The sequence below is a fragment of the Homalodisca vitripennis genome, chromosome 1 (genome assembly GCF_021130785.1).
Source record: "Homalodisca vitripennis isolate AUS2020 chromosome 1, UT_GWSS_2.1, whole genome shotgun sequence".
Taxonomy (NCBI): domain Eukaryota; kingdom Metazoa; phylum Arthropoda; class Insecta; order Hemiptera; family Cicadellidae; genus Homalodisca; species Homalodisca vitripennis.
Window position 1 is genome coordinate 194,179,970 of NC_060207.1, and position 20,287 is coordinate 194,200,256.

Consider the following 20,287-nt stretch of genomic DNA (forward strand, 5'->3'; position numbering starts at 1 on the left):
GCACGTTCAAAATGCAAACACAAAAATGAATTTCTTATACCTGCTAAACAAATAACTAACAATGAGTATACAAGGGAGCTTTGTAGTACAACTAAACATTTTAACAACTCATTTTATTTTCCTCATGTCTACATTTTTTATTTATTACATTTTATGACATTAATACATTTATTACATTAAATGTATTCACTTGAATACATTGACATCACAGAAATAAGAATAACAATTTGTAGCAGAAAAAGGGTAAGAGTCCATATGCTGGTTTTACTGCAACCAAACATTCCTACATGGCACAGAGAAATCTTATATTTTCTCTTAACCTTCTATGAATTAAAATAATAATGCATGCATTCTACATTTTTACTACAAACAGATTTAATATTACCAAGCAACCCTTAATAAAATATTTTATTCCATCAAAATTGTTGTTTAAACTAAATTTAATTTTATTGCACTCTCAACAAGAGAGTCAAGCACAAATTGAATCAAAATTGTGTAAATATTTCAAATTTCAAGTTCCTAGCATGTCAGGAAAACTGAGATACTCTCAATTATTGAACGATATTCTGGAGAAAAACACTGTTCAATGTCTGTGTTCCACAAAGTACATGTCTAGCCTGCAGCCTCAAAAAGCCAAAGCAAAAGATGGAGAATGTCAGTTTGGACCCAACTGTGAGTTTTTTTCAACCTGCAAACACAACAAGGACGTGTGTACTTGCAAACCACGATGTACGTGTGAACCAAGCTCACAAAAAACTGAAATCGCCAAAGAATTTTGTACGAAAAATGTATGTGACAAGTTCAAATGTATTTGTGTGGGTACTTGCCTTTGTAAATCAGAAGAGTCACTAACCAAAGCATACAAGCCATTGACCTCTTGTGAGAAATCTGTGTGCATTTGTGCAGGAACTTGTCAGTGTAAATCAGATGAATCGCTTTCACATAATTCACAAAACAAATGGGACAAATCTCCCAAAGATACAGATAAAAACAAATACTCTAGTGCTGGGACTTTTCCTTCTAAGAAACAAGAAATGCTTTTAGCAAAATACAACCCTCCAACTAATTGTGATAAATCTATATGTGTTTGTGGTGAGACTTGTCTTTGTGAATCAGAAGAATCTACTTTTAAAAAAACATACAAGCCTTCAGATGAGTGTGATAAATCAAAATATATGTGTGGTGACAACTGTCTTTGTAAACCAGAAGAATCGTTTTTGAACAAACCATGCGAGCCTTCAAGCCACTGTGACAAATCTGTATGTATCTGTGGTGGTATTTGTCTTTGTAAATCAGAAGAATCAGTTCTGAATAAATCACACAAGCCTCCAACTCACTGTGACGATAATAAATGCATATGCAGCATATGTATATGTCAAAACCAACATGACTCTAAGGAGCATCTATTTCCAAGTTCCTTTAGAAACATAATCAAAAATGAAGCGTTTTCATTAATGACTGATGATAGAATGAAAAAGGAATGTGCAGAGATAAAAAAATGTATAACGGATCACAAAGAAAATATGAAGATAGAGCTTGAAAAAAATAAACCACAAACAAGTTCTGAGCAGAGTACCAAAGAAGTGAAACCATCTTCTAACTCCAAGGAGGAAAAAGATAATAAAGCAGTGCCAACATCAAATAATCAAGTACCTATAAAAATTCCACAGGTAAATGAAAACAAAGTATCTCTTGGACCTAATCCAGTTGAAGAGAGCAGGTTACTGTCACCTGAATATATTTCAAAGAAAAATGGAAAAAGATCAAATACATCAGTCGATGACGAGTCAAAGAGATACGTAAAAAGGCATAGAAGAAGTCACAGGAAGATAAAACCATTGGAAGAGAAACAAAAGCAACCACCTTGCTCAGTAAAATCTAAGTCGTTAACGTACTACAGCTGTGGCAGAACAATTATCAAATCCAGACCTCCTTACATCAGGTATGTTCCATAACACACATAAAATTTGTTATAGAAGCATTGAAAAATTGAATAAGATCTTAGTTTCAATTTACTCTATAACTAGGATTTGGATAAAATAATGAGACAGTTTTCACATATGTGGACTTAAAAATTGAAGTAAGAAAAAATAGTTTTGACATTTGTATAAAAAGTTTACAAATTCTTATGTTTTTTTGCAAAACTAATCAAAGTGTGATTTTTCACTTAGGACAAGAAAGCTAAGGAAAGCTCTCATTGCCATTAATACTACATTAATATTTGTCACAATTTGAAAGTTAAACACAATATATTTCAGATACAAGCATTAAGTAATACAATGATTTTGACAGATATTACTACTCTGGAGATACAGATCACTATGGGGTGAAAATGGGCCATAAGCATTGTCTAGACTTGCCACAACTAGTGCCAAAAAATATGGGTTGGCTGTGGAACATTGAAGACCCAGGAAAAGGAATCCGAGTAAGTAACTTAATCAATTACTACAATTATACTTATTTTTTATGAATAACTAACGCCATTTAATAACGTGGTAATTAGTAATGATTCCTGATTTGGTATAAATTCACAGACATAGCAGGATTATCCATAAAGTAACTAAATGTTTTGATGAGTTAAGCCATACAGTCATGTTTTTTACTTTGGTGGTGGAGGGGGGCTAGATTCACAATTTTCCTATCAGAATATCTCCACATATCTTCTTATATTAGCTACCAGTAACATAAATGGTAAATAAGAAAAAGACAGAAAGAGTGTAAGAAATAAATTTGAGGAAGGATCATGTACTTATATGTTGACTCTTTAATTTACTCAACCCCTACATAAAGGATCATTAAAAAGACTACAAAGTTTCAAAGCAAGCAGACTACAGCTATGGTTGGCTGCCTTTTCTGGTACCTGCCATTCCATTCCATTGAAGGCTTTGGACTATTGTATATTTAATACTCAACTTGCCTGGGGTTGTTATCAGGTAACCTCTTCCCTTGGCATAATCATCAATGTTAATTTTTATTCTTTCACGAATGAATTTTTGTTAACATATTTAACAATAAAAATCCTTATAAAATTACAGGAGAGAAAAGGATGGCCTCCTGGTTTCATTGGAAAGAACATAAAAAATATGATTAAAGTCATGAAAAAATTCAGCGAAGATCCTGGAAGCAAAAAGGATGAAGTTCACTCAAAGAAATGGCAAACAGTGCTTGAAGTGGACAAAAAATTTGAACACAAAGAGGAACCTCCACTAATCCACATCCACAAGAAAGGCAGAGTGTACAACATCACATTCTGCCCCAAGAACAGTGATGACGACATCGGACCTATCCCGATCCCCTTCTCAATCACACAGAAGAAACACGATAGCGACACTGAATCCTCCGAGTCTACCCTGGAGTTCGAACTACACTCACCAAAACCTCGGAGGAAACCCAATCTGCCAAAAGTGGTACAGAAGAAAGTGGAGGATGAAGCAGAAAAAGAAAAAGTAGATACTGAAGCCTCCAAAACGGAAGCAGACCTAACAGAGTCTGTTGTACAAACTTCCATTACTGCCAAAACTAAGAAGAAACCAATCAAAAAGAAATCAGATGAAAATAAAAATTTGTGGGAGGATCAGCCAACCCAGGTTCAAAAAATTACAGAAAAATAATATTGTAAATTAAAATAGTTTGTTTACATTTGAGTATTTATTATATACAATGAAACCAATGGAATAAAACAAAATGTAACTTTATAAATTTGTTATCTTAAACAAAAGGAGTAAACCTTAATAGATAACTATTACAGACCGCTGTTATAGATACATTTTTTAACAAAAATCCATTAATGATAACTATGCTAATGGGTGCAAAATTCTTATTGATTTACACTTGTGTTATTAACAAGTTTATAGTTTAGTATTTATTCATGATACATACTACATTAGCAACAGTCTTTTGAGCAACCAATTTTTATAGTCTTTACAGACAATTGCATTCTCTGACCTTTGTTGCAATTTTAGTGGAGAAACTAGTAAACTAATCGTCAATGTAATTTGCTGTTTTGCTGCTAAATGTTGTGGGCATATTATTTCTTCTGTTTCTGTTGCAGCGAAAGCAGAGAGAACTTAATGTTTACACACTACTGTCCTAAGTTGATTCAAAATCTGACCCTGAAACTTTACCAAAAAAAGACCGCACCTTTCAGCGACAGTAACGGAAAAAGTCAGCACGTGGTTTAGTGCCTTCATTTATTTATTTATTTATTTATTTTATTTATAAACAGTTGTTTTACATAGTCTTGGCCTCACCAAGTTCAACAAAACTTGTCGGTGAGGACCACTTGAAAAAAGTATATAGAATACATTGATACAAATATTCAACTTTTAACTTTCTTTTAATTTACTAAACTATAAACTCAAATTCGGCGGTTTAGGACAATGCTGTTAAACACAACAGAGGGAATTTCACATTAGCAAACTCTGTTTGAATACAAAAATCCCAAGAAATTCTTCACTGTACCTCGTGGTATGTGCAGAGTCTTCAGAGTTAAAAATCAACTAAACACATTTGAAAAGGTCTCTGCATGCATACGTCAAAATTTTAACTAAATATGACTATGAGTAAAATAAGCCTTACAATAAAAAAATAATTAATACTTAAAAAGCACCACGTACAGTGGTTAGCTATTGGCCCAGTAGATATTTATTTATGTTATTAATAAATCTACAGTTTATTAAGAGGCTACATTCACATTAGATGAACATAAATATTAATAACAAACAGTGTAAACATCATACATGTTAGAATACTCTGAGCCTCCCGTAACATAAGACAGCGGTACTTGATCGGTTAGAGGAACGCTCTTTACCATATATCTGGTCAGATGTACATCCGTACAGCATGGCGTGCCCAACCGACTACATATTATCTTCATTTTCTACTGAGAATGTCCAAGAATATGGTTGAATTTGTGATTAGGATAAAAAGGAATCTGAACTTACATGAATATCCAGAATAACCATTATGAATTCTACAAGACATGTATAGTAATATCATCTTTGAAGGATTACACCAATCATACAATTGTAAAATCAATTTTGATTTGAACATATTAATACAGTTTACAACAGTTGAACCCCACTTATTATGAAAAATTATTTAGGTCCACATAAGGAAAAAATTTTAATAGAACTACTCAATATGTTACACATCATACGTAAGATGCCCTAGAGAAATGAACGATATCTGACGGGCTTTGTGTACCCATTCAGGTACATATATCACAACCCTAAAAACAAAATAATGGCATGATATTTACACAAAATATTGAAACTAAAATATACTTTTCTAACCATACTTAAAAACAATTAAGTTTAAAATATGTACTTATGTCTTGTAATTAATTTACAGGGTACATTCACAAGAGATCAGTTAGTTACTGCAATTCCACAAAGATGCAGGGTATGCCATGCTATAACTAATGTACTGGGACAAGCAAGTTATAAAATGGATTAGAACTGATTTGTCATAGTGCAGGTGTAAAAACATTCAATTGCATAAACACAAATACTGATAAAGACATTAAAGCTCAAAAAATTGAGATTGCTACTTTAAACTTTATACATTGCAAAGTATGTTTTTTTGTGAGGCTTTGAACATCATTTTAAATATCGATGAACCTGTGGATCCATAAAAATATATGGTTGGATCATTTGACAAATCCTTTTAAGAAATTTGGTAGATGTTCTAGTCTAAAACTGATATGAATTAAAATATAAACCAGAGCTATACTTTTAGACATTTTCCAGATACTTAAACTCAACATATCAATTTGAAACACCAACAATTTGTATAACATTTGGAAAAAAACAAAATGCAGATGAATAATATCTTGTATTGTCATTACTTACAATTTTATTTATTGTATTGTCAACAACACAATAAATAAAATCCCTCATGAATTTTTAACCTTCTGAAGGACATCAAAACAACTTTTATCTTTGTTGGGTTTAAAAATTCTTAATACATTCACTGCTAATCTCTTCAATTGGAGATGCTGAACTTACCGTGGGTGCTGCCTCATCTGACCGGACACCATCGGCCATTGTTTTCAATATACGTTAACATTTTTCAGCACTCCATTGAGTTTCAATATTTATCTTAGCAGTGAATGTGCTGAAGGATTATTCTATATTTATATCTCAAAAGTGCTTGCAATGAGGAATATTTACCACCTTTATTTAAATCTTTTCCTAATGGTGGAATAGAAGTTGTTTATGAGTTCATTTAGTGTGCAAAATTGAAATCTTGACCTTCAATATCTACAGAATAAATAAAGATTAATGTCCATTTTTTAAAGTTTTTCTTCAATTCTAAAATTATCTCACAAAAGGGAGGTGTCATTAAATAAAGTCCCTGAGTTTTCTATATGCAGTGATTCAAAATTTATGATTAGAACATACTTTGTAATCATTCTCTATACATTTCTTACTATTTTGACATACTAACAACATTTTCAAAAATTAAAATTTCAAAATACTATAGAAGAATTTATAGTTATCCATTGTACAATATTAGATATGTTAACTGATGTGAAATTGGCATGGATTTTACTTTTAAAAGAGACACCCAAATACTGCAGAGGAAATATACCTACAGTCCAGTAAATCTAGTAAATAAGTGTCAGAGGTCTGAGAATCAAATAGTTTTACGTTTTGCTAAGACAATCTAGAACGAAGAATCGTTCTGCAATAATAGACAAGTTCTTGCATTGTAGGTTCCTACAACTCTACTCCATAATTGGATGAAATAGCTCAGCCTTGACTATGATCAGAAAGAAATATTATATCACATTGTATATATGAGGGGGTTTGCTAGGATTCTAATTAATTAGTTTATTACGGCTGAAATTACAAAAAGAAGTCCAAAAAGTAGATTAAAAAGGTATTTTACATCATCATTTTAAATTAACTTTTCACATAATAGTGAATTTATAATCAGAAGCCAAAAGAGAATAATTATTCACTCGTATCTGAAAAAACATGACATTGTAAAAATCTAATATGGAGATTAGATATCATGCATACAATTGTTTTTATGGGTCTATTAATTTTGATTGTGATTATAAAATGATAACAGTTATTATCTAACTAAGAACTTATGACTGACTATAGATGAGAATTTCAGCTGGAAAAATACATCCTAATATTAATTCCTCTATACGATAGGTAGAAATATATTTGATGCGAGATAGTAAAATTACAATGCATAAAGCTCTAACTGAATTATAATTATATGGAATAAGTACATGGTTAATGGCTGATAGTATTCATCTCCAAGTTTTGAGAAAATTGCCTAAAGTTACTCAGTATTCTTTAATGTTATCTTTATACTGATATCATTAATTGGTTGAACATTAGCAAAGTCTATTACTCGTATTACTTCGTGTAGCGTAATCCTACCTTTTTAGCAAATTAGCTTTAAAATCATAATACTCACCCCTAAAGCCTTTTAAAGTTCATTGATTTAAATATACGTTTTTGTAATAATAAGATACGCAACTGGTGAATTTAGATTTATTCAGATTCATCCAAACCTCCCCCCCCCCCCCCCCAGTGAGGTGTGCTCTTCAATCAGATTCATCCTCCCTCCCCCACCAAATCCAAATCCTAGTTACACCACTATATTGATGTTAATTACTTCTTTTATGTCAGATATTCCAACCCTCAGCCACACTATTGTTATATTGTATGTGAATTAATGTAATTTAACGTAATATTAACCTCATTGCATTCAAATCCCTTCCCACGTCGTAGACGGATATATTTGAATGGCAGACTTTGACCTAAATGCCAAATACAGTTATATCCAATATTATAGGTTATGTCTCCTGGAGAGTTTTTTAGTTCACAAACGGCCTTCAAAATGCCCGATGCTTGTTCCGTGCTTGTCGCGGTTGCCGAGGAAGTATTTATAAATGACTTTCACTCTGCAGCAGCGGGACGGGAGTGCCCTTTGTCTAACTCCGACTGCCTGCTCGTCAGTTCTGCGTCTCCAACAGAGCCATAACCAAACATATCTGTGGCGTGTATTACTGCTATCTCAGTTGTCACGAGCGTGCACGTCTACTACGTATCTTGTTATTATTCTTCATCATGTGGTAGTGTTGTGATTAGTTTGAAAAATGTATTTTATTTTACAGTAAAATTTAATTAAATTTTTCACTTTAATTACATTTTACAATTAAATTGAAACTGATTTGAAATAAACAGTTTTGTAAATAGTTCTTTTTTATTTATATCAATAAATACGCTAATTTTTAGTAAAGAGTCCTGTTTTATACTTTTTTTCTTTTATCTTTTATAATTTAGTTATAATAAAAATTAGTTTTTAACTAAAAGAAACAAAATTTTTTACCTGTCTAGGTGTTATAGGAAAGTTAATGGATTTATTAGTGGCTTACAAAGGGTTAAGAGTGAGTGTAACATGTTAAAGAGAAAATACAAATGTACAAAACACACATGTTTCAATACAATATATAGAAAAGGCACCAAAATTTAATAAGTAATAGTGAATAAAATGAAGGATTAATACAACAGAATGTGTTAAACGATTAATAAAATAGTGATCACAAGTTAATCCAAGGGATATGGATCTCAATAGGCTGTAGTCAGTATACAAATCAGAGATCCTACAGGACAGTTTGGTTATGGTGGTAACATTTGGCCCAAATGCCACCATAGCAATGATGTCAGAAAAATAAATTAAGATTTTCTTCATCAGATATGAAGATGATTCGCTTGTGTTATAGGAAACTTACATTGAGGATTTGATAAAGATGCAAGAGACTTCATGCAAAGTTACAGGGGTCGATCACAAGACTTGCAACATGACTACACAAACGAAGCAGGTCTTTGACATATCACTTGTTCACAAATGCTGTTTAGGTGGTTTACATGTTTTTTCTGATTTCTGAAACTATGTACAATAATACTCCCAAGTCTTCCAACATATATTGGCCAAATATAGCACAACCTCCATCTTTTATTTTGGAGGTATAGACAACTACTACAGCCATTGGGGATACTCGTTCAATAATAATAATTAGGTTGAAGCTGTTCTCGATTTTGCTAAACAACCCGATGAAATGCAAAGCTGTTTAGATAAACTCTTGCAAAATTGCAATGAAAACGAGATAGAACAACTAACTACGAAATGTAAATCGCATTTGAAAAATAAGTTTACAGTGTTAAAAATATTGTTTTCAATAATACTTTAGGATAAAATAATACAAAATATTAGACACCGCACCACACTGCCAAATTGTGTGGTTGGAAAGCGCCTGCCTACTCTCAGATCAAAAAGTGTAAATACCCAGAGTTTGAACATTAACCAAAAACTAAGTAACAGAGCTAAAATTATAGGAGTTACATTAAAATCTAGCTTATTTATTTCTGTAACTAGACATATAAAGCAAATTATTTACAAACCTAACCAAGTTTTGTGTCTGTAAGAATACACAAAGTACTGGTTTTTGGTGCTTTAGAAAACTAAACTGCAAATTTGAAAATTAATTATACATTGCTTAATCTGCCATTGGAGATCTAAAGCCCGTGTGAGAAAAGATGATTACGGCTTTCTCTTGCAGACAATGACGCGAGCAGATCATTGACGATGCAAGAGTAGTGTCCAACGAACGGTAATGCACAATGCAAGAGTAATGTCCAAAGAACGGCCATGCTTTGTTGCTATGAAAACAGTGCTGGTGCGCTGTGGCTGACACACATACAAATGAAAACAAACATTGAGCTTTCTATATGTCTCTAATTAGTACTGGAGATTTTTTTAAATTTATGTTATAGTCATATTTTATTTGGAATGACAAGACATTCATAATAGACTAAGTATAACCAATTTAAGCACCTAATAGAAAGGAGTTCATTTCAATAAGGTTTAAACATTAGTGTTTATAAAACAAAGAAGGCTACAGATTTAATGAGGCTGGTTCTTTAGCAAGGGTCTAATTAGTTTTCTAAAGATAAACTGATGTTAAAAGTAACTTGTTTCATAAAAAATTACTATATTATTTTATTTTATTTTCTATTTTATACTGAGAGAAGACTATTCATTAAAATTTATTTTAAGATTTTTTAAAATTTATGTTATAGTCATATTTTATTTGGAAAGACAAGACATTCGTAATAGACTAAGTATAACCAATTTAAGCACCTAATAGAAAGGAGTTCATTTCAATAAGGTTTAAACATTAGTGTTTATAAAACAAAGAAGGCTACATACAGATTTAATGAGGCTGGTTCTTTAGCAAGGATCTAATTAGTTTTCTAAAGATAAACTGATGTTCAAAGTAACTTGTTTCATAAAAAATTACTATATTATTTTATTTTATTTTCTATTTTATACTGAGAGAAGACTATTCATTACATATTTATCAATTAAATTTTAAATGTTATTTTGTAACTAAACTGTTTTTAATCAAATCTCTTCACAAAAATCTCATATGTTAATTATTGAGGTTTTAAATATTTTAATAACAGTATTTTACATTCAAGTAAATATTGGTTCTGAAAACTAAAGTATTACAGAATTTCAGGCTGTTTTTTGATAAGTATTATTGGAATAACCGCTAAACACCAATATATTAATAAGTACTATATAGGAAAAATATCTTTGGCTAAAGAGTCTGAAGAGCCTGTAGCATTTGTGCTAGGAAAATTTTCATCCTTGCTTAAACCCTATAATAATGGCATAGGTCTTATAAACTGGACTGAACCAGTTGGAAAGAAAGTTCTTGGTACTTTTCCAGTCTGTACCACAGGCCTATCATATTATTGGAAATTATACAGTACAAGACAACCCTTCAAAAAAGCATTTCCTTTCCAAGATGAAATTTTACTACAGAAGATTGGAAAACCTTTATGGGCTATAAAGGTGCATCATATTCTGTCACTTGAAAACATTTTCATATAGCTGATTCTATCTTACACAAGTTGTGTATAGTATGAAGTTTAAGAGAGGAATAGTGTTTACAGAAAAGACATTGAAATGGCTGAATCTGCCAACTAATCTTATAAAGAAGCCATAAAGAAATTGACAAAGGTTTGAGAAGTTGATCCAAGGCACTTCTCTGTTCAACAAGAAAATGATGTACAAATTAATGAGATTATAAAAAGGCAGAATCTGCTGAAAGCATCCAGATCCTGTACATTAGAGAAGCTTAATTACCGCTTCTTCTACAAAGAAAGCACCCGGCTTGGATGATATTTTCCTGAATTCCTAAAACACACTGACACTAATGTTTGGATGCGGCTCCTCACTTTTTATTGTACTATATATACTATCCAGTATCGAACCACTCAACATCAAAAGATCTGAAATCATTTCAATATTTTAATTTGGAAAGGAACTTCTTTAATACACCACTACTGTCTGAAATAGACAACTGGGATTGAGATTAAAGAGACGTGGCAAATGACATTGAGAGGTTTTAGAAACATTACGTGTATAAAACTGGAGTTGAAAACTTGTTTGAATTGACACACTCAGGAAGTTTGATTTAATAAGGAACCCCGTACATTCAAATTATTTATATTAGTCATATCATAAACGAGTATTTGATATTAATCACGTATTATTATCATGTTTAGTATTATTTAAAACAATACACATAAAATAGCATCACAAGGTACTTACAAAACAGGTGCTACACACTAAGCCAAGCCGTGCGTTACAACTAGAGTGAAGTTAGTGAAGTGCGAGTGCGGGTCACCCGTGGTGTCATACCTTACTAACCTGGAAATCGAATCTCCGCCAACCCTGTTCACTCTTGAATTTATATACCGTAGCCAATAGGTGGCATAGAGCCCCTCCTGGCTTCATGTCCAGGAAACAACGCATCTGAAACAAACAGTAAAACATTTATATTTCTTATATAGATAAATATAACTAAGTACAGGTTTTATCTATTTTATTCCAACTCATCTCTTTAGGCAATAAAAAGTTTTTAATTTTAGATATATATATATATATAAAAACTAAAAGTACAATTTTTTAACAAAAAGTATTGTATTTTTGTGATTTTCAAAGAAACATAGTGAACAGATTTGGTACAGTGTGTTACTAGGCATCTCAAATATGGTTCATTTGAGGAAACATTCACACTGATCCAACACAATAATATTATAAAGAAATATATAAATATCTATATAACACATATCAAATATAAATATACAAATTTGTGGTAAATTTGACCCTTGTCTAAGAATATGAACAATTTAAAACATATCTTATCTGCAGATTCTGTATTAATTTTAACTTGAACAAAGTTGTAGCTACTTATTAACATCTAACCTTTCTCATTTCCCACTGCAGCCCACCCTACTACTATCAGAAAAAAGCAAAATTGTTAACAGAAAATAACATTACGTTCTATTAAATTAACCTTAAGAGTCCCTGACAGACGACAGGAGCAATTTCACTTTTCCCCCACTCACTAATTGTTTCAACCCTTTCTCTCCAGTACCTGCAGTTGTCTTTGAGTCTAAGTGGTTCGTGTGGTATTTCTGCCCTGTGTTTCTACTTTATTTATAGGCCACGTTGCTTCATGGACGAACCGTTGGGAATGCCATTTATATATTCTGTGCTTTATTTTGCCTGTTTTACAAAGTATTCTGTGGAGTGATTAACTTCATGATCGTAAATTCTTATGTTATTTATCAACATAACAAATCTTCAAAGGCAGAAACCCCTTTTTCAAGGTTAACTTTGCCAAGAAATTGCACAATGAGCCGCAATTGTGTAATTGCCTGATTGAAACACTACTTGCAATGCCGGTTTTTGGCCCACCCTTTGCGACAATCAATAGGAGCCATCTTACTTTGTTAGGGCTCTGTTGTTCTACAAGAAAACTTACAACAAGGAGCTCAGGGAAGAAGGAAATTTTGCCATTTCAAGAATTGGCGGATGACCAAGTACTTTTGTGTACAATAATTCAAGCAAATGTCCGTGGAGCATTAAAGACAATGGTGGTTTCAATGTGTCACAATGGAGTAAGATTCTGTAAAATAAGATTTATTATCTCTTCTGTGTTTTAGCTTTAGTTTTTGTGAAAGAATTAATTATTTTTTCAAAACATATTTGCCTTCTAGTTATTTATCCTAAGAGTAGTCCCACAAATGAAGCATTGGGAATAACGCAATATCAGCACAGGGACTCTTAATTTGAATATGGTTTAAGTATCCACAATTTACAACATATATATTTTTTTATGTTATCACACATCGGCGTAACAAGGACTTGGTTTCAGATGGGAGGGATGAATCTGATTGAAGAGCAAATCACGTCAGAGTATGGGAAGAATCTGAGTGAATCAAAACTTGAATAAATCAGATAAGCCTAATTCGAAGTAAGACATTTAACTGCTGTATTTCAAACAGTTGAATTGCTGCTACACAAATTTTATTTTTTGTTTTAAGGCTCTATGAGGTGGTAATATCTCCCTAATCTCTCCTATAGTCATGCCACTGCAGTTCCAATCCTTGCCCAAATGTGTGTATACTTGTGGTGTTTGCCACTTTTATTTTGTTGGCCGGTGGTTGGGCTGGTAGCTGTGTCGAGCCTTTTTTCTATTCTCGGCTACAGCTCGTTTCTCGGTCTGTAAGTTTCTAGTCTTCTGGGTAGTTGCAGCTATAAATATTACTTGTCTGCACTTTTTGCTTCAAAGTTTAATTGAGTTTAGGTTTTGATTGCTCTTCTCTTGGAACCAGCACACAGTGAGGATTTCCAGAAGAATATTCTGTGGGCAGAGACGAACCATTCTTCAAAGCTGTCTGCCCCACTTCTTAATAGTCCCAGCACGGTGAAGTGCTTTTTCAATATCGAGTCCTTGCCTTCCAAAAAGGTGCATGTACCTTTTACATTAGTTTAGGACCCAGTCCAAATTCAGTTCAACCAACGCTTAAATTAATTGCCATACTTTCCATCCTTATTGTTCTGAAAGCAAATACCTACTTTCATTATAAACAGAGTTTTACATACTTTTGATTGTTTAATTCACTATTTCCTTTAATTTGAACCTCAGGGATTATGGCCATATCACTCCCTTTCTGTATAAATAAACATATATCTGGTTAATGTAACTGTCATTTAATGAAGTAGCACTATTTTTGTTGAGCAAAACAAAATTTGCCCGCAAACAGAAGTCAAATGGCAAGCAAAAACAAGTTCCACGGAACTCATCTGTGCAGATGGCAGGTTTACCAAGTCAATTGGAAAATAAGGGATCGTAATTTTATTCAGTAAAAATTATGTAAAATTTTTAACAAACACATAATCAGATTAATGTAAAATATTTTTAGGCCTATTAAAGGGTTTCAAATTTATACCAGAGTTATGATTCAATTCAAGCACAATATTTGAAAACTCATTTGTTCTTTCTAGATTAAGTAATTTACTTAAGCGAGCTACTTACTGGTAAGCGTGTAAGAGGGGGTTTGCTGACATTTTTACCAAGATTGTCTTCTTGGAACTGTATGAGCTGGATCACAAGTTGTGCCAAACCTTTGCTGGTCGGAGGATCAGTTTGGACATACTGTAACAAACATATTATTTCAAAAAAATTGTTTTTTTAATGAGTATAGAATAAAATATGTTTTTTAAACCAATCCTTTGACATGGTTGCTTTAGCATGTGCGATGACCACTACGGCTGGACTTTATTGAACAAAGATACGATAACTACACTAAAGTTTTCAGCAAAGCCTCAATAACTTGGCTAATTTCATGATTTTTTAACTCAAATAGTCATAATGAAATTCACAATAAATGTAATATATTACTTATATTAAATGTTATATTTAACTATGATTGAATGCCTAATTTATTAATTACTGTCAGGCAAAAAACATTCTCTAACCAGCAGTTGATTTTGCTATACTTAGCTCTCATTTTGGCAATTTAATTTAGCTGTGAGATAACATATCACCAAATCAAACACTTTCCTAAAAAAAAAAATCAATCCTACTATCGTAAATAATCAAGAAACATCCCAGTAGAACAACATAACTGCTTTGATACTCTTGTCACTATAAAGGCAATCAAATGACAGTTAAGCCTATTGAATACTGATGATACTCAGCAAAATAAAATAAGCAGAATAAAAAACAATAGTTTGTTGTTTGTCTTCAATGTTCCCATAGATACTTAATCGGAATAATTCAAGAACTAGACAGATAGAACCATACGATGGGGTGTCCTCATGTGCTATGGACGACAAACTACGAGTAGCAAGTCCATATAAAATTAAACCGAATCAAAGGATTCTTGAGTCTAGAGTCAGGTTAAATAAGCATTCCTTATACGAGTTAGGTCAAAATAAATATACATTCCTTTGGATGAGATGAGGATAAATTTATAAAATAATATTATTCAACTTGGTGGATAATGTTTATGTTAGCCATTACTTAAAACCATTTTTACAATTTCTTAAATAATCTACTTTTATTTTCAGAATTTGTAAGCACTTACAAACCACATACAGTATTGCATAAAAATTACCAACATGTTTAAATTTTAGGTCTTACATATATATATATATATATATATATATATATATATATATGTATTATATATATATATATATATATATATATATATATATAAACCTGATAAAAAAGGTTGTTATGGGGGTTAGCTTATATTATGTGGTAGACCTAGTAAAACTTGTTACTGTTGGTGGGTAACTTAGATTTTAATAAGCGGCCTACACTCGTTATTCGATTGCTATTATCGAATGGTTTGATTGTTTTTATCCTAAAGGTAATACGATATTATAATTTATTTAACTTAGTATTTTATGATTTCAACTTATTAGTTATAGTAGTTTTAATGTAAACAATAAACAACAATAAGTAACTTAATTTTGAGACTGAAAATAGCGATGAACATGATGAAAATAATATTATCTTATGTCAGATATTTCTCAAAAGTGACGAGATTTGTTTAAGTGGCTTCAACATGTGGATTTGGCAGCTGGTAACACATGGGGAGAATTCTTTCTTCCATTACACAAAAGCGGTTACTTATTGATATCATCTGGGCAAATTACAAATATTATAAAGATTTTTTTATATCTAAGTCTAGGCCATAGTTGGTTTTGTTATATTATTGTAAAATTTATTTATTTAAAATTATAATGTAGAGATTCTTCTTATTGGGGTAGCCTAACTCTTATTGTGTACGATTTTTACATACATTGAAGTTGGATAATATATCAAATTGTTCGATAATAGGAATTGAATAACAAGTGTAGGCCGCTTATTAAAGTCTCGCCCTGTTGGTAACTTACATATCAGTTTCACTCCAGGACTTTGCTTACTAAGGCTAAACCCTATTCAAATTGTAACTCTTCAGAACACAAATTGATATTGTAATTATACATAATTACAGTTAGCTGAGACATATTCTATAGAGCAAATATCTTGTATCACTATTTGTACAACAAGGTATTTGATTTAGAAAATCATAGTAGAGAATGTCCGACCATCATAACGTAAACAAGTAACATAGCACATAATTCTGAGGATATGTTTAAAGTTATTCAGGCTATTCTAACTTACACATAGGTAAAATTCCAATTTGGAACGATACAACATTTTATAATCAATAATAAAAAGCTAAACAAATAATATTTAAATGTTTACTTGTCAATTAGGTTATGTATACCTTTTTACAATTCTTTTGAAGCCACGATTTGATCCCATCAAACAATGAAATTGTTTCAGGCGATTCAAAGAATTTGATATTTGGTCCACCATCTTTTTTGGGTCCAAGTGCCAACATTTTCACTTAATTACAAGTTTATCTTCCTTCCAAACAATCCCAAATGCCGGACATAAACTCAAAATGGCGGTGACTGACGACTTTTACACTGCCCAGTGACCACCGGGACTCATTCTCATGACTGATTAAAATGGAAATACTGAGAATAAAGCGAAGGTTGGCAGAGAACGACCGAGCATAGAGGAAAACACAAAACAACGCTTCGGTCCTTCCTCCTTAGCAAGACCATCAATGAGGCGAATGAAGGTCGCAGTTGTGACAAAATAAAAAATTAATAACACATTGATTTTATTAGTTGTGTAACTAGTAAAATCAAAGATACAACACGTTGTTATAGACACATTTTATATTCTTAAAAATATTAGCAATATTGTATTAGAATGTAGAATATATTATTAGAAGCTGATCATATGTTAGTTGCTTATTTAAACACATATGTGACAAATACGGTTCTTTCTTTCTTTCTTCTTGTTTGCTGAATTTCAGCAGGTTCTGCTTACTTTGAGCATGGAACCTCGAACAAATACGGTTAAATACAAAATAATTAAATCGTAAAAAGTAAGGGCTATATGGTGTAGCCTAACAAGCTCGCCAGGCGAGTGAGTGATCCGGGTTCGAGTCCCGGAAGAGCAAGTACTTTTTGCGACTCAATGTTTATTTAAAATCATATACATATATATATATATATATATATATATATATATATATATATATATATATATATATATATATATATATATATATTTGTGTGTGTGTTTTTGTTATGTAAAACAATGGAGTAAATTAATAATTATAATTAAAAGTCGGAGCAATGCATTTAGTATTGTACAATATAACAAGTTAATCTTATACTATTAGAGAGTACGTTTTACAATAGTGGCTAGCATTTTAATCGGTTACATTAAACATTTTAAGGAGTTTTTTTACATAAGATGCATTTTAATAAGTCACAACGGACGTTTTAAGGGAAACCAATTTAAACTAAATTTAGTTTCTGGGAGTCGAAAGCGTTATCTCTCAGTAACAGAGCTGCAGCATTATCCCTATGCTACGGTGAAGATAATTGTTATAGAGAGTCTATATAACCTACATCAAATATACAAATTCTCTGTTAATTCATTAAAATTGTATACTTACAATATGCCAATATGTAAAATTACTGATTTAACTTTGATACGCTATTTTATAATCGTTATACTTTATATATTAAGTATTTATTCATTACATTAATATGTATGTATTAAACTAATTTACAAGTATATTGTATTTCTGAGATGGTGTAAAATGAAATTACCACCTTATTAGTATTCACGACCAGTACGTACAGTATGATAATGTAATATATCATACATTATTTTTAAAATCTCAAAATAATAACTAATAACCGATGTTGTAAAAAAAATTACACCTTTAATTATTTACTTAGAACTCTCAATTTTTGGTATGTCGTTCTTTAAGAGACATACAACAAATGCTGTATAAGATTTTTTTGTACTGTCATTACTTATAGAATAATGATGAGTTAAAGTGGAGAAAACTTAAATTTTAAAAAGAAACCCGCGTTTTTCTCTATATTTTTGGTTATCATAATCCACAATAACACACAAAATATTTTTCTTTTACTCAAATACATGGGTGAATACTACTATCCAATCAGTAAACGATTGTTTCCGAGTATTTATAAGTTTATATTTTAATGTGGTATACGTTTGAAGTGAGATGTTTTGTGTGTGTGTGTGTGTGTGTGTGTGTGTGTGTGTGTGTGTGTGTGTGTGTGTGTGTGTGTGTTTGTGTGTGTGATCGCTGGCACCCGGCTCTGTCAGGGATCTTCTTTAGAACAACTAACTATAATGATTGGCTAAAGCTTGAAAACGTCTAATACTATATCGAATATTTCAATACCCATTTGAGATTAATTTTGTATTATTAAATTATACGTATACAGGGTGACAATTAAGTCTGGAACCTCATTTTTTTTATTTTTGAACCACAATATAAAAAAAAAATACCAAAGTTCACACGTGCTTACTGGTGATAGTAACGCACACATCTGCCCAATTACCGACCGGATAATCCCTTTGGGGACGGTCCACAAGGAGTCAGACAAAATTCTTATATAGCAGCATAGGTCACGTTTAATATCAAATTAAAGGTCTCACTTAGCAGAGTACAATGCCGCAAACCGGACTTCAAAAGGTGGATTCATTCAGTAGTTATAGCTATTTGAATTTTTAAAATAATAATAATATTCTTTATTGCAGGAAACAATTAATAATAATTGTATTGCAAGGCGTCATGTAGAAATAAAAGTCCTAATCTAATAACTAACACAATTAATTTTAATTCTGAGTAAAAAAATATTCGAGTAAATTTAAAAATAAAAATTACTTTTTGGGTATGTGCCACCTGCCACCGTTTTTCTCGATAGTGGCCAAATTTTCTTGGATATCAGAAGGGGAGTTGGAATTTTTTAAATGTTAGTGAAGACTATCCCAGCGACCCATCGCAAACTCGTCAACTGAGTAAAATGCTTTGGACACTAAGAAGTGTTTTAATCGAGATTTAAATTGTTTGTGGTTATTGACGCGTTTGATCTCTTCAGGGAGCCTATTGATTAGCCTCACACCAACCTGAGATGGCAAGCGTTCAAAAACAGTAGTTCTGTGCTGTGCCATACGAAAGTTGTCCCGGGGCCTCTAGTTCCGTATTGGTGTACGTCGCTACCCCGAAGTGAGACGCACTTGAATCGGCAGTATAGCACGACGTCGACAATGTAGAGGCTAGGCAAAGTGAGTAATCCAAGCTCCCCGAAGGCTAATTTACACGACTCTCTCTGATTTAATTTGTAAATGATTCTGACAGCTTTCTTTTGCATTCTAAACACTCTATTAAATTTGTATCTGGAACAGCCACCCCACAATCTTAGACCATTAAGCTAAATGTGGATGTATTAGGCCAAAGTAAGCTGTCTTCAGAATATCCAATGAACAGAATTTTACCAAATTGCGTAAGACATAAATGCCAGAAGCAACCTTTGAACAGACACTCTCAATGTGAACGTCCCATGTCAGCCCATCGATCAAGGTGCATCCCAAGAAACTTGGTGGATTCTTCTTCTTCTATTATGGTTTCATCCACCATCACAATTGGTCGGATTTTCGTTTTCATGTTGCCGAAAACAGAAATTAATCACGCTTGTTTTAGACAATTTGTTTTCAAATTGATATTGAAAAAATGATCAATGCATGAGTTGAGTTCTTCAAAAGGCTTTGATTTCAAGATCTGGTTTGGTTTTTGATCTAATGCAAGAGAGTCGTATCGTCAGCATACTGGATCATCTTTCCATTATGGATTGATGAACTCAATCTGTTAACGTAGACGAAAAAAAGGACAGGCCCTAGAATCGATCCTTGTGGGACTCCATAGGGTATTTTAACTTTTCCTGAGAGGGTATTCGCGATCTGCACACACTGCTCTCTATCATTTAGGTA

At 32.2% G+C, this 20,287-nt stretch overlaps 2 protein-coding genes across 3 annotated transcripts in view; one reads left to right on the forward strand and one right to left on the reverse strand.

The window, feature by feature from the left end:
• LOC124352976 (SWI/SNF complex subunit SMARCC2) overlaps positions 1–16,925 on the reverse strand; it is a 37,338-nt gene extending 20,413 nt beyond the window's left edge. Inside the window, exons 1-3 of one of the 2 annotated variants that reach the window (XM_046802738.1) lie at positions 16,680–16,925; positions 14,429–14,548; positions 11,752–11,856 (exon numbers count right to left, since the gene is read on the reverse strand). In XM_046802738.1, coding sequence (XP_046658694.1) covers positions 11,752–11,856; positions 14,429–14,548; positions 16,680–16,796 — 342 coding nt within the window. In that variant the 5' untranslated portion in view covers positions 16,797–16,925. Of the gene's footprint in view, positions 1–11,742; positions 11,857–14,428; positions 14,549–16,679 lie in introns of both variants that reach the window. The other variant, XM_046802737.1, reaches the window with a different exon arrangement.
• Positions 400–3,695, forward strand: LOC124352977. The gene is made up of 3 exons (XM_046802739.1): positions 400–1,942; positions 2,293–2,425; positions 3,036–3,695. The coding sequence occupies exons 1-3, from the start codon at positions 525–527 to the stop codon at positions 3,609–3,611; spliced, it is 2,127 nt and encodes a 708-aa protein (XP_046658695.1). The 5' UTR covers positions 400–524; the 3' UTR covers positions 3,612–3,695.
• Positions 16,926–20,287: the final 3,362 nt, after the last annotated feature.

Bases quoted from the DNA above. Each gene is read 5' to 3' on its own strand.
- LOC124352977 (XM_046802739.1), top strand. From the start codon at position 525: ATGTCAGGAAAACTGAGATACTCTCAATTATTGAACGATATTCTGGAG. The intron at 1,943-2,292 runs GTATGTTCCATA...TGATTTTGACAG, and splicing joins TCCAGACCTCCTTACATCAG to ATATTACTACTCTGGAGATA. The intron at 2,426-3,035 runs GTAAGTAACTTA...ATAAAATTACAG, and splicing joins ACCCAGGAAAAGGAATCCGA to GAGAGAAAAGGATGGCCTCC.